Source organism: Anolis carolinensis, chromosome 5 (assembly GCF_035594765.1).
Source record: "Anolis carolinensis isolate JA03-04 chromosome 5, rAnoCar3.1.pri, whole genome shotgun sequence".
Lineage (NCBI taxonomy): Eukaryota > Metazoa > Chordata > Lepidosauria > Squamata > Dactyloidae > Anolis > Anolis carolinensis.
Window position 1 is genome coordinate 182,662,895 of NC_085845.1, and position 15,890 is coordinate 182,678,784.

Genomic DNA, 15,890 nt, shown 5'->3' on the forward strand with positions numbered 1-15,890 from the left:
ACCAAATAATGAGGAAAGGTATATCTTTTTAAGGTTTACTTTATGTTTTTACAAGATGCATACACAATGTCACAGTAGGCATTTTTCTTTTCTTTCACATACTTTCAGGTTGTTAAATCTACCATTTTAAAATGGTAAAAATAATAATAGTAGTAATTAATATAAAATAAAACATCTTTAATTTTTTTAATCAGAATTAAGTTCCCATTGAGTTCAGTGAAACTTACTTCCATGGATTAGTGGGCATACAATTGCAGCCTAATAATTTTCTAACTGTTGCATCTCCTAGTCTGGTGCATGCTTTGCACATTTGGAAGATGCCAAGGTCAGCCCTGGCATCTCTGGTTAGACAGAGGTCTTGGGTGGCAAAGCTTGAAAAGATGCTATCTGAAACTTTTCTACTGTGCAATGTCGCTGTGAAAAATAGAATGAATGTTACTAATAACCATAGAAAGTATTTTGTATGGACTTATTTGTTTTTAGGTGCTGCAGTTTGCATTATAGTAACCAGACTTCTTTTCCCATTTTTAATTATTGCAGAATCAGCTCAGAGCTAGAAGCAAATGAAACATTAAAGATCATTGAAATTGACAGAAGAGTGAATGCTACATCTTAAAAAGAATTTTAAAATTGGGGAAATTATCTTCTTTCCAACCAAAAGTCTGAGGAACTTTTCACTGTCAGTTGATCCAAAGCACTTGTCTGAACCCTGCAATAGGTTATAAGGAAATTGACTTTGGCCTGCAGTCCTTGTCCTTTTCTTCCCTGTCTCCAGGTTTTCCAACTTATACTCTTCACTTTGCCTTTTCACTCCTACCGCCCAAGGGGAATGAATCTAAAGGCAGCAAGTGCCAAAAAGGTGTTTGCTGGTGAAGATAGGATGGGAATTGGTATGTCTTCTACATGAAATACAGAATGGATAACCAAGCGGTCTTTGCATCCCTGTAAAAATTGTAGATGTCTTGTCTCTATTTTCTTACAGTGTAATAAAATCTATAAAATCTCCTGTTCAGAATGTAACCAGGAGCTGCATCATATGATTGGGCTAAGGGTAACATATATCCAGTACCCTACATAATCAAGGGTTTTTTTAAAAACAGGGAACTGTAACAATGAGTTGACAAACATCTAAAATGCTTCAAGAGTATTTTTCTTAACTACTTAGGTTCCAATTTGGTGGAGCAAAATCATAACCCCAGGAATGGCAGTGAAACCAGATTGTATATTTGTGAAATTTTAGGATGGATATCCACTACCCTGTATCTCAGGATCTGATCCCATATTATCTGCTTTGAACTGGATTATATGAGTCTATACTGCCAAATAATCTAGGATAAAGAGAAAATCTGAGATACGATCCTAGGGTATAGGACAGTGTAGATCCAGCTTTAGTGGTGAATGGGGACCCAATAAAGTCCTGAGTGATCAAAATGGCATTTTGGGCTGGGTGGGTTAATTAATTAACTATAAGAATTCAATAGTATGAGAACATCAGGAATCAGTAGTTTTTTTAATCTCGCTAAAACTAACAATTATTTTCACCTCATGGAGACATCTCCCTGTAAGGACTGGAAAAATTCATATTTGCCTTGTTATTATATTTTAGTTGTAATAGTGTAGGAGAGGGATATAAGAAACCCAAATGATTTTGCTAAATCTTTGATATGTATGATGGTATAACTTGAGTGTATCCTTCAAACAGCAGTACATTTTATGAGCTGGACCCAGAACACACTGTTCAAACCTTTCCTCTTGAGTAGGGCAGGACACACATTAATAACTAGGAGTCTGAATTACTGCAGATCAGCTTTTTTTAAACCATGAAAGCTATGAATAGACTGAAGGAGGGAAAATTCATGCCTTTCATTTGGTCCTTTGGCTACAGATGGGGACTATGATAAGACGAAGTAGTGAAGCATCTACACAGTCAGGCTAGATATGGGGAGACCTAAGATCAGATCTCCATTTGGTCATGAAGCTCATTGCCTTCTGAGAAATCTTGGACTTGTTACCATCTCCAAGTCTCATCTGCTTCACAGAGCTGTTCTGAAGCTAATATAAATAGAGGAACCACTTTGAACTCCTTGTACAAAATGTGGGATGCATATGAGAAAAATGAATACTCTGTTCAGCGTTGGCTAAAGTTGTTCTCTTTGAGACAGGGCTGGATGTGCTAGGCTGAGTTCTCAGACCTAATTTCAGATTAGGAAAGTAACACAGGAATATGAAACCAATATTACCGAACATGGTCTCCTGACTCTGCCTTTTCCCCTTCCTTTACATGTTCTCTTCTTTTTTACTACTGTAAGACTGACATACTTCCCTGATTTTCCTAAAAGGTGAACAAGCTCAGTTTCTCTCTGACTGTGCTTGGTCCACATAAGAGATGGGGACACTAGAATCAAACTGTTTGTAATCCAGAGTTCCATTTTTGCAGGTCTATCATATAGTCAGGATTTCTGGTTGCTCAGATTTCCCCACCCTCCCTGCTCCTTTCTGTTGTAAATAGTATTTATTCATTCTTATTGTTTTTGTAACTTCAGCTGGCAGCTGGAATGACCAGCCAAAGTGGTAAAATCCTTAATAAATCCTCTTGGTGATCTTTGAGATACCTTTAGTGTTAGGGTCCTGGTATTCATTTTTATAGTATTCAACATAATCATCCCCCCAAACTTTTTCCAGTCCCGTATTTTCCTCCTTTTTTGCATTGTACATGCATTTCAAGCAGATATTGCAGTGAAAGCCAGTAAAGGTTTCATCCTCCTATTTTATTTGGCAGTTTCCAATGTAACCTGAAATGAGCACAGCTTCCACATTGGTTGCCTGAGGCCAATTTTACGATCAGAAAATAAGTAGATGTCTGTTCCAGTTCTCAAATAGGAGGCAGTGGAGATCGTTGCTACAGTTTTTTCTAGACCCGTCATCCTAATCTTCACACTCTTCCTAGGGACACTGAAGGAACAAGCTCATCTTTTTTTTAAAAAAAAAGGTAAGAAGACAGACCTTTAAATCCTAAGTATAATTCCTGCCAGGGGGCTCTGATAAAGTTTCAGCAGTCTGCTTAGCTGTTTCTAAATTATGCCTTCAGTTGCCTTTTGATGGGTCATCTAGGGAATGGGCTGTATACATAGATATCATCCTTAGACCAACCATGCTAATTAAATAACACTGTCTGTTATTGATTCTACATGTCTGTAAGAAGTTGGGAAAGCTGGTGGGTGGGTTATGCAAGGAGAAGGCGTTATTTTTAAACTATTTGTTTATGGAAATCACGCATGAGGTCAGTTATGCTTCTTAATAGTAATTCTAGGCCACAAATGAGAAACTAAAGTATGTAGATAGCAGATTTCCTTTGCCATGTAAATACTTCAGTTCTATTGCTACCTTTTCCGGGGCGTTTTCTGTAAAACAATTCAAATGTGTTTTAAGTACCCTGAGCTTCCTAGACAAATTTTAGCTGACATAAAAGGATGACTTCCCCATTTCACATCATGCCGAAGGTCTGGCTTTTTTCTTTGCCTATATTTAGAATTGTTGTCCATTTTTTGTATTGTAAATTGAGAGCCAATGTCAAATGTTTTAGAAAGCCCAATACACTATTTTTGGAATAGATCAGTATATAGAGTTTCTTTTGTTTCATTTTGTTTAAACCTTCAATTTTATGAGTCTAGACACAATTTGGATGTCAGTCGAATGAGTAACATTAATGGCTACATAGGACAAGATTTCCACAAAGAACACAAGATCTTTAATGTCAATAGTCCATTGTGTAACTTCCCACACCATCACCACACATAAAGAGCACAAGGTGTATATTGAGATATTTCCCCCAACTCAGTGATAATTCTCCTGTAATTAATACATCACAATAACTGAAACGGCAAAGCATACCTCTGTATTTTAGATATTTGCATAAAATATATAATATTTTGGCATATATATATAGTGTAGTATACATTTTAGTTGGCATATTAATATTTTATGCCAGATAAGAAAAATCGGATAGATATTTCTAACTTAGAAAGAAGTTGATTGATTTTTCCCCGCCTAAGGAACTCTTACCCTATTTCTTCCACAAAGGGAAAATACATAAATAAAGGGAAGTTGTGAAAAAACTTTCTGATCCGCTTTATTTTCTTACTTATATAATAAGGAAAGGTAATCTAACCTATTGTTTCTCTCTAATTATTTTGAAAACACATTACTTTAAGAGCCCATTTATATAAAAATAATTGTGAAACCCAAAATAATTGGTAGTACGTCAGGAATGAATTTGTTATGTCATGTAGAAGTGGAAGACTGATAAAAAAACTGAGGTCAGATGGAAAATATGCAGTTTTGCTTAATTATTGATTTACTGCTTTTAAATGTTTATAAAATAAGTGCAGTACTATGAGTCACTGTTATGAGAAACTACTTACAGCCCAATTAAAAACAATTTTTGAGATGTGTAATTTTTCTTTGAAATTTGTCAATTCTTTTTCCACAATTAAATGTACAGAATTTTCCAGAAGTATGGGGGGTGCCTGGTGCAGTGTTTTCAGTTAGCTGGCTCAAAATATTCAAATCAACTATTTAAAGCTATTTAGATCGATCTCATCCCAGTTCTGCTTTGGCTTCTTCTGTCTTTTGAGAATGCAGAGTGAGGGCAGGAATGGATGAGTTGATATCCACACTATACATAAAATGTTCTATACCAGGCATTTATCATATGCGGCAGGCAAATTGTGATTACAGCAGTACAATAGCATCATTGACTGGAATACTATTGCAAGGCTTTTTTTTAACAAAAGGAGGTATTTAACAGACTTGTGTTTGTAACAGAAACACTTTCCAGGCTGTGTCGCACTGGGAGAGCCAGGAAAGGAGCAATGTCATGCGATTAATCCCATTGTTCTGCTGTAATTGTTATTTGCCTGCTACATGTGATAAACTCCTAAGAATGGGAAGAGCTGTGCCAGGATGTTAGATAATGGCCTCCATTTGACTTGGCAAGTTGTAAGTTTTCAAAATGTTAGCCATGGAGAACACAGTGTAAAAACCCCTTTGCTAAAGCAGATTAAGTTTTCTTTTATAAAACTAGGTCAAGTAGATCTTTTTCTTCACACTTCATACATATCTTCTCCACTTCCTCTGCAATTATTACATGCAGGACTATTGATGGCTTTCCCACTTCTCATGGTTCTGTGTATTTTAATAGGAAGGAATAGGGACAAAACATAGGGATTAGTCATGGTTATCCATGTCTCTCTTTAACAAACATTTTTTTATTCAGAGACATCATCTGTGATGTTGTATTTCCAGGACTGTCTGATCATAACATGCATTGCAAATCTGAAGTTACAATATTGAAATAATTAACACCTCTAGCTTAATTTAGTTTGGTTCACTTGATGGTATATATTAATTTGTAACAATAGCTGTGATGAAAGTTTTTGTCTCTTTCTATATGTAGATATTTGTGCTACTTACTTGAGTTGAATCCCCATTGATTTTGGTAACCTGTTTTCACCAGCTTCTCTGTTAAGTCAGACTTGGGATGTTCTGGGATGATTTGCTAAATCAGCACAAGGAGGAGATGGCAGAAGAGCAACATCTTGCTGTTCTCAGTAGGCTCAGGCAAAAGCAAACTGCAGCAATTTCCCATGGCTTCACCTAGTTTTTCCTAATTTAGCGCTTGCCATTTTTACTGCCTTCTAAACATCATTTTTATTATGTGCTGAAAATCAAGAGGCCTGATCCCTAGAGGTTGTTCTACTGAATGGAAAACAATGTGCATCATTGTTTTTCATAGACGGCATATTTCTATTTTATGTTTGGCTTCCTGATGTTACTAAACCAAGCATTGGGATCTGTAAAAATCATCAAATCATAAGATATTTCTCTGAGACGGAGAGAGCTCTACAGTATCTAAGTCTCAAACTAAAAAGGTTGAACACAACTTAGCATTGATTCCCATAGGGAGGTAGGATGAAATTTCCCCCTGAATGTAAAGGTGCGGGCTCTAGACATCTCTAAACTGAAATCCATGGTTCATAAAATGAAGTTTCATTGACCATGGACGATGATCTTGAAGGAGCCACTTCCTCCACCAAAGATAACTCCTACCTCACTTTGCACCATAATATGGAGTACATCCATCTTGACTACATGGTAACTGAAACATGAATGCTATAGTACCTTGCTGAATCAAAGAATGATTGCCTTGACTGTCAGGATCAGTTGCATTCAGTGTACGTAGAGGTAATAGAGCTGTGATGTATTGCATGCCTAAAGGCAGTAGCATCTAAATGAAATGCTTAAGTCCCCCTAAAATAAAGGTTATAATTTTACATGTCGTCTGCACTTGATCCTATTCATGTTATCAACAATAAGGCAATTGTGAACTGGATGTAGGATTGCAACAAACCATCAGATGTGTCAAAACTGAGACACCTGGCCATTTAAATTGACATCTATTTACCCAAAGTTTCACGTTATTCTTTCTGTTATACGTATATTGAAAAGCATTTGAGGTGTTTTGCATTTAAATGAAATTGGCCCTGTAAAACATGGCAAGTGCTTAGCAAAGTTCATGAGAAGAAATCAGAAAAAATGTTAAATTATTAGATTGTCCTTTTTGAATTAAATTGTTCAGGTTCTTCACTGCATTCTTTTAACTTTGTACAGCTTTTTTGTATTTGTACTTTTTCTATATATGCACTGCTTTTCTAAGAGTGTCCTCATAATGATCACACATATTGCAAACTTAAGGGGTAAGGAAGATTTTTTTAATGTAAGGAACCTTTTATTAAACAGACATGTCTAAAACCAAATAGCAAACTCTAAGTGCTTTTTTGTATGTAGCTGAGTAAAGTGAGTGTATGTAATGCTTTATCTGTTTCTTTGCAAATAAATATTTTCCTAAAGAAAAATAAAGAGACTGTTTTGTCATTCTGTACGGGGCTCATCTTTTCTTGACATTTATTTTAGCCAAATAGTGGTCTGCCTTTTTAATTCTAAAAAATATCACCATTACACTTCAAAGCTTAGAATATTCTAACCTTTTAAAAACATTCTGACAGCTAATTACCTAGTATGTCTTTAAACTGGAAGAGAGATCAAAAGCAGTGATATGTCTCATGGCAGCAGACTTCCCTTATGCCTTATAGAAAATACTGGACTGAAATGACTGAGTTTCATTGAAAATTGCTTAGGGTGGGTTGGAATGTCTGTAATCTAGATAACTGCTTGCAATTGAACTGATGCATTAATCTCAGTGAAGTCTATTAGAAGCACCTTTTTCTTTTTAATGAGACTAGGCATCTGTAAAACTCTTGCCACTTCAAGTTTTCCCAAAGCCAGTGGTATGGAATGAATGGAAGAGCCACATTCTTAAGGACCATATTCCCCAATAGGAGACATCCCAGGTTTTGAGATCTTTGGGCCCAGCCGTTCTTAGGAGAAATATGGTGGGCATGCAAGCCAAGCCAGGGTCCTCTTTGTGATTGCTCCCAGCTTTATTTTGTCCATTGAAGTGTATGTAGTCTTTTCTGTTTATATGCTCTTTTGGCAACTGCTTCACTGCTGAGAAAGCTTTTTTGTGTGTCAGGAGCGACTTGAGAAACTGCAAGTTGCTTCTGTTGTGAGAGAATTGCCCGTCTGCAAGGATGTTGTCCAGGGGATGCCGGGATGTTTAATGTTTTTACCATCCTTCTGGGAGGCTTCTCTCATGTGTCTGCACGGGGAGCTGGAGCTGACAGAGGGAGCTCATCCATGCTGTCCCCAGATTCGAACTGGCAATCTTCAGATCAGCAACCCAACCTTTAAGTCAGTCCTGCCAGCACAAGGGTTTCACTCATTGCATCATTGGGGGCTCCTGCTGAGAAAGCTGAGAAAGGGGGTTTGGAATAGGTAGGTACTGTACATTTTCATCATTGTATTTTAATTTGCTTTTAATGTTACTGTCTTTAAATACTATAGTTTAATTTGCCTATCTAGTCCTGCATTCTTTTCATAAAATAGCCAATTTGCCTCTAGCAACCGATCAGCAGAAACAGTGAAGTTGCCCAGCAGTCACACAATCCAACATTTTCCACCCAAATGGAGTAACTGCAATGGGATTTCACACATCTCTGCATCCAGGAATGGCCTCCTATCACCCCAATGAGGCAAAGATCAAGTAGAATACGATCCCTATATTCATGGGGAATACATTATAAGATGTCCTAGGAATGCTTGAATTTATGAATAATAGTGAACCCTATATTATGACTATATTTGGGTTTGAAACATACTGTAGAACTGCACTGGACTCACCTAGCAAGGCCCAGAAACAGGTGAAACAATGTAAAAAGAGATTCTTCTACATTTCTCTAATCACAGTCCCCAAGGAACATGGGTCTTACTTTTCTCCTTGTCTTCCCTGGAGGTTTCAAATAAGCAGTTCTTTGCGAAATCCTATTAGCAAATATTTTCCCCAAATTGTTCTCTCATAGATAAAGACTTGAGTAATTCTTTTTCACCCACTTCTGTTTTTAACTTCACTTTTAATTCAGTCTCTTTCCACTGCTTCAACTCAATTTCCATTTCCATTTTTCTTCCAGTTCTCGTATCCACTAATTTACTCACTACTGGGTCTACCTCACTTATCAACCATTTTCTGTTCTCTACCAATCTCTTGTATTTCTGAAGAAATGAAACCTAACAAGTAAATATAGTCACTGTACGCTGTGTCATTTCCTGCGATCCTAAGACAAACCTATTACAGGGTTTCCTTGGCAAGGTTCAGAAAAGGTTTGCAGAACAGGGATTCAGACCCTGGTCTCCAGAATTGTAGTTCAGTGCTCAAGCCATTATAACACACTGGTTGACACCAGAAAACTTAACTCCACATGTATGTATGTATGTATGTATGTATGAAATAATTTAACACTTTTTTCATTCATAGAAGTGTTTTCTCAGCAGTCCTAATCATAGAATCAGAATAACAGAGCTGGAAAAGACCACATAGGCTATCTAGTCCAACCCCCTGCCATAAAGGAAACGCACAATCAAAGCACCCCCAACAGATAGCAATCTAGTCTCTGTTTAAAAACCTCTAAGGAAGGAACTTCCACCACACTGAGGCAGAGAGTTCCACTCTTGAACAGCTCATATGGCCAAGAAGTTCAGGAAGAATTTCCTTTCCTGTTATTTGAAGCCATTGCACCGAGTTCTAGTTTCCAGGGCAGTAGAAAACAACTCTGCTCCCTCTTCCTTATGTCATCCTTTCACATATTTATACATGGCTATCATGCCTCCTTTCAACCTTCTCATCTGCAGGGTAAACATACCCAACTCTTTAAGATGCTCCTCATAGGGCATGGTCTCCAGAGTCTCCCTCCTATGGATGTGTTCCAGCTTGTCAATATCTCCAATAGAGCATCTCTTCCTGCCCTTCTGTTTTAGTTGCACCTTTTCTCTTCTCCTCTCAATTGCTCTCTTTGCTCCCATTGATGCTGCTCCTGCTATTAAATATCTGTTTTATTAATTTCCTACTTATATTTTATAACTTAGAGTGTGTTTTCTTTGGCTTACTAACGTTTTGGTGGTTGCATATTCTGGGAACCCTAATAATATGTGCCAGTTCTCAGTCTTCTACTTAGGTTTTGCATGCAACTTGTGCCACTCTGTACACTAGAAATTGTGTGCCCTGAAAATGGGTGAAGAGGTCCCTGTTTACCTTTTGTAACTAGGCCGGTTCACTGATGCAACGTTTGCAACATAAGCATGTTCCAGAATATCCAGATGAGATTCTTAAGGTTCATTGCACTTGGGCATTGCATCTTGATCTGTTTCCATGGTTCTCCCAGCATTTTTATTCTGCTTGACTCAGGTGATGGGAAAGTGACAGATGGGGTCCAAGTGGTACTCAATGCCCCAGTGGTACGTTTTCATCAGAAGAGGTGAATTCAGTTGAAACATTTAAATGGATATTTCCCCAAAGGTCATGTTTGTGGTTTTGATGTCTTTGAAGTGGTAAAAGAGACCGTAGCATACGAACATTGCATCCAAACATTCGGATAAATAATATTAAGAATGAATGGCACTCGGCTTGAAAAACTTTCCACCTTCACACTCACCTCTAATTCAAAAAGCAAACCTTGATTTTGCCATTATATATATATATATATATATATATATATATATATATATATACACACACACACACACACACACACACACACACACACACACACACACACACTGTGTGTGTGTGTGTGTGTGTGTGTGGTGTATATATACACAAACATGCATGTGTGTGTGCGTGTAGCGATTTGAGCAACAATGACTTTTGGTATCCATAGGAGGTCCTGAAATCAAATGACACTAAGGGACCATTGTACAAAGAGACCCACTGTACTAAAGCATATTTTAGTAAATACTAGCTGTGCCCGGCCACGCGTTGCTGTGGCGAAGTATGGTGGTATGGGAAATAAAGTATTGAGGAATTTGTGGTAGTTAAGGTAAAAGGTAAAGGTTTTCCCCAGACATTAAGTCCAGTCGTGTCTGACTCTGGAGGTTGGTGCTCATCTCCATTTCTAAGCCGAAGAGCCGGCGTTGTCCGTAGACTCCTCCAAGGTCATGTGGAATGACTACATGGAGTGGCGTTACCTTCCCGCTGGAGCAGTACCTATTGATGCACTCACATTTGCATGTTTTCGAACTTCTGGGTTGGCAGAAGCTGGGGCTAACAGTGGGGGCTCTCTCCGCTCCCCCAATTCAAACCTGTGGCCTTTCGGTCCAGAAGTTCAGCAGCTCAGCGCTTTAACATGCTGCGCCATCAGGGGATATTATTTCCTAAAGGTTGTGAATATACAATATTTCTGATTGGTTTTTTTTGTTTGTTGGAGGCAAGTATGAATGCTGCAATTAGGAAAGATGATTAGGATGTAATGGCCTTGCAGCTTTAAAGCCTGGCTGTTTCCTCCCTGAGTGAATTTTTTGTTGGGAGGTGTTAGCTGGCCCTGATTGTTTCCTGTCTGGAATTCCCTTGTTTTCAGAGTGGTGTTGTTTGCGATATTTTATGTGCTTCTACTGTCTGTGGCCCTGAGAAAACAGAGGATTTTCCAGACTTTGATGATGGGAATACTTTGTTGGGAGGTGTTAGCTGGCCCTGATTGTTTCCTGTCTGGAATTCCCTTGTTTTCAGAGTGGTGTTGTTTGCGATATTTTATGTGCTTCTACTGTCTGTGGCCCTGAGAAAACAGGATTTGCCAGACTTTGATGATGGGAATACTTTGTTGGGAGGTGTTAGCTGGCCCTGATTGTTTCCTGTCTGGAATTCCCCTGTTTATTTACTGTCCTGGTTTTAGAGATTATATTGTTCTGCATTATTCTATCCCAGTAATTATTTCATATTAAAGAAAAATCTCACTTATCCAACATTCGCTTATACAATGTTCTGGATTATCCAACGCAGTCTGCCTTTTCATAATCAATGTTTTTGTAGTCAGTGTTTTAAATTCATTGTGATATTTTAGTGGTAAATTTGTAAATACAGTATAGTAGAGTCTCACTTATCCAACATAAATGGGCCGGCAGAACGTTGGATAAGCGAATATGTTGGATAATGAGGAATTAAGGATAACCCTATTAAACATCAAATTAGGTTATGATTTTACAAATTAAGCACCAAAACATCATGTTATACAACAAATTTGACATAAAAAGTAGTTCAGTACACAGTAATGCTATATAGTAATTACTGTATTTATGAATTTAGCACCAAAATATCACGATATATTGAAAGCATTGACTACAAAAATGCGTTGGATAATCCAGAACGTTGGATAAGCGAGTGTTGGATAAGTGAGACTCTACTGTAAATACTACATAGCATTACTGCGCATGGAACTACTTTTTCTGTCAAATTTGTTGTATAATATGATGTTTTGGTGCTTAACTTGTATAACGATTACCTAATTTGATGTTTAATTGGCTTTTCCTGAATCCCTTCTTATTATCCAACATATTCACTTATCCTGCCGGCCTGTTTACATTGGATAAGTGAGACTACTGTATATTTCTAATCTTATATTATCTGCTCAGAACTGGATTATATGAGGCCCCTTCTTCACAGCTGTATAAAATGCACACTGAAGTGGATTATATGGTAGTGTGGAGTCAAGATAATCCAGTACAAAGCAGATAATATAAGATTATAAATGGGTTATATAGCTGTGTTGAAGGGCCTTGAGTCTACACTGCCATATAATCCAGTGCAAATTAGATAATCTGTGGAAGAAGCCTAAGTGAGGCCTAAATCTGCCTGTCCCCTAACTGAAACCTGGCTGTCCCTTGGTTGCTAGGCAACCAAGTAGGCAGAGATTAGCCCTCTAAACTGGCAGCAATTGGATAAAAAAAATTATTGCTCTCCCTCTAATTAGGACTTTATTTTTCTTTTCTTTTTGTTGTATCAACCTTGAGGCGTGGATGATGGGTTGTGTTGTCAAATTTTGAGGTTGGGGGGCCTGTACTTTTGCTGTTTTGTGAATCGCCGTGATGCCATCACTCTTTTATATATATAGATGTAGATTAGATTAAATACATAAATATCCACATTAGAAAAAATACATTTTAAATATCCATGGTTTCTATGTGCCCCCTCCCCTGAATGTCATAATTGACTATGAAAGAAGGAGAAACATAACCGAGACAGAGAAACACATTTGAGTACAATGTGTGAGCCTAGCCAGGAAGCAGAGTGTCCTTGTAAGATATTTGGGTGGAGACAGAAGAATAAACAATGATGAAACTAGAGGATCTCCAGGAGTTTTACTCAATAAGGATAAAAATGTTTTTAAAAATGCTGTCCACAAGTTGGCTACTGAAGGCATACCCAACAGAAGGGGACAAGAAATAAGGAATGAAGTTGCAATAGTAAAGGTTGGAAAGCTAGCAAGAGAGAGTGGGATAGTTTTATTCTTATTTCCTTATTTTTGGTCTAAAACTAGATTCAAAGTGACGATCCATGAACTGGTGCTGGATTGTGAGCTATCATCTGCCTGTCTGGAGAGTTCCAGGAAAGGTAGAAAGTAGAAAATTGCAGCCAATTTTCAAACATCAGGAAAAAATAACTGCCAGTCACCTCTATCAGATAGCTTAAGAAGCACCTATTTAAAACACATTGGGAGGGAGGAAAGTTAGCTCTTTAGCTTCAAGAGAAATCAGAAAAGAAAGCCAGGATGGGACAGAAGAAGAGCAGAGGAGCTGGAGATGGTAAGGTGGTGGTAATAATAATTGCTATATCACAGCTTTTCTGCAAGAATGAACAAAGTGAGGATCTTCACATATGGCTGGACTGCAGCCATCAGCTCTAACCAGCATAATCAATAGTGAGGAATGCATTTTGCTCAACTTCTTTATTTGATAACATCACTGGATAGGAGAGTACCAGAACTGCTTAAGTTGCTTTTTTCTCAAGGAAGGCATCTTCTGGAATTGCCTTGATGTATTCACGGAGTACAAAAATGGCTGGAACACACTTCATTCATCCTAGTAGAGCCATTTTCTGGGGGGAAAGGTAAAAAAAACTCCTTGAAAAGTCTTCAGAAGTTTGCTTAGTCCTAAAATAATTCTAGTCCTAGGTTAAAAATAAAGGTTCACAAAAGGAACGTATTGTCATGGAACAGATGACTTTCACTTGAAAGGCTTCCAATTTCTTGGAGTGAGCAATTTGGGTTCAGGCAGGTGTGTTAACAGTGTTTTGTGTGAGAGCATTTGAACTCTCGTGACCAATTGATAGATAATGTAGAGTAACCCTGATTGTGAATTGGGAAATAGAGGAAGTTTGGAATCAATGATTCAAAAGATTACAGACTTGGATGAACAGCGTATGAAGATATTCCTTTGTCCAATTTCCACTGTCCAAAGTAAAGAGAGAATGCAATAAATTTTTTCAGAATTTAGAGCTATTTGTTAGAACCAATTATGTTCTAACCAGGCATTTTCTAAAACAGGCATGATCTGTAGGCTGTTAGGAATTGTGGGAGTTGAAGGCCAAAACACCTGGAGGGCAGAAATTTGTCCATACCTGTTCTAAACCCCCCAGTGTGATTCTAGGGTCAGATTCTGGTGGAAATTTACCATAGAATCACACAGTGGAGAACCTGGATTTGCCTAGAGAAATGTTCTCTCAGTAAGTAATAAAATAAAATAAAATGCGGGTTCATGATTGCATCCCCCCTTTTGTAGGGATCCTGCAGTCTTAAGCCCCATGAAAAATTATGGCTAATTGTGCTCATGCGTGCTTCAGTCCAACAACATGTGGTGGAACACAAGTTGCCTATGTTTGCTTTAATATGTTTTTAGGCTATCCCTTCCATCGCACTTTAAAATAACAATAGAATTCTTGTTTGACATGAGTACGCAAAACTTGCAATTTAGCCACACTTAGGAATTATTATATGGTAATCATCTGCTCAGAAGAAAAAATCATTGTACAGTCTTATTCAGAAAGTAGCCAGCTCTGCTAAAGAAAGATACTCCTCATCATTTGGACGGAACCAATGAATGGTAATCCCCTCCGTCTCTGAAATCTTTGCATGAAATCATGATTCGCAAGAGCTGAGCATTTGCTGTTGCATTAAAAACAGACAGCAATTGGGGTGGGGGTTGAAATTAGAGGGGATTAGTGCATAAATAAATGCTGTATGAGAGGATTTAGGGCAGCATCAATGCACTGACCTACCTCTTGTGAATGTATTTGTATCACTGGGCCTAAAAAAGAGACAATGAATTCAACAAATGGCAGAGGTTGTGTATTATATTAATGACCTTGAATTTATATCTGAAATTCATTGTAAAGATGGATGATGTTTGTCAGAGGATTATATCAGATATCAATTCATATCTTCACTTTCCTTCTCTTTAAAGCCAAAGTGATGTATAGTGGACAAAATCTGCAGGTTTCTTTTGCTTTTCAAAACTAACTACTGAGGGTTTAACATGCCACACTCACCTCCCTAAGTAATGCCATGTATCTGACAAAATTAAACATTTTTACTATTTCTAGTAATTAAAAAACTGGATATAAGGCTACCTAGAAAGGGAAGCTGAGCAATGTGGCATGATTAATATGAAGACTGTGATATAGGAAGCCACTGTGTGCATTTCCAAATATAAAAAACATGCAGTAGGAACTATGAAAAATATATTAGTGGTGGGGGGGGGGAGCTGTCTGCTCTACGTTCTTTTTTAAAAATAAGCTGTCAATTCAGATCGGTGGTCAGATCTCTCCTGGAATACTGGGCACCACCATTCAAGAAGGATCTTGACAAGCTGAAATGTATCCAGAGAAGGAAAACCAAAATTATCAAAAGTTTGGAAGCCAAACTCTATGAGGAACAGCTGAGGGAGCTGGGTATGCTTACTTTGGAGAAAGGAAGGCTGAGAGTAGACATGATAGCCATGTTTAAATATCTGAAAGGATGTCAAGTGGAAGATAGAGGAAGCTTATTTTCTGCTGCTCTAAAGACTAGGACACAGCAATGGATTCCAACGGCTGGAAAAAGGATTCCATCTAAATCCTGCCAAACATTGCAAGGTTTGCCCTTATCCTTCCCCAACTGTCAGATCAGCATTTTGGTAGGTAGGATATGGCTTAAAGTAGAGATGTATTAGGGCTTGGGGTTTGGTCTATGTGTGCAGTCTATTTGTGAGGGAATGACATAATAATGGGGGACTTCTTCCAAGGCGTTTTGAGTGAAAATAGCCCCAAAATTACCCATGGGGGGAGGGGGGCTTTGCAGAGGCTGGTTCAGGGCTTCAGGAGCCACATAAGCAGGGCATGGGCTCACCTGCAGCCTGCACCTTTCCCATTTATGATTTCAGGTGGTACAAGACTGTTGTTTTTGCTAGCTAAACTA

General features: G+C 38.0%; 1 protein-coding gene across 1 annotated transcript in view; it reads left to right on the forward strand.

Annotated features, from left to right (window-relative positions):
- creb3l2 (cAMP responsive element binding protein 3 like 2) overlaps positions 1-6,918 on the forward strand; it is an 80,699-nt gene extending 73,781 nt beyond the window's left edge. The window contains exon 12 of the mRNA XM_003220857.4: positions 541-6,918. Within this exon, the coding sequence (XP_003220905.1) occupies positions 541-616 (76 nt within the window). The 3' untranslated portion in view covers positions 617-6,918. The remainder of the gene's footprint in view (positions 1-540) is intronic.
- Positions 6,919-15,890: the final 8,972 nt, after the last annotated feature.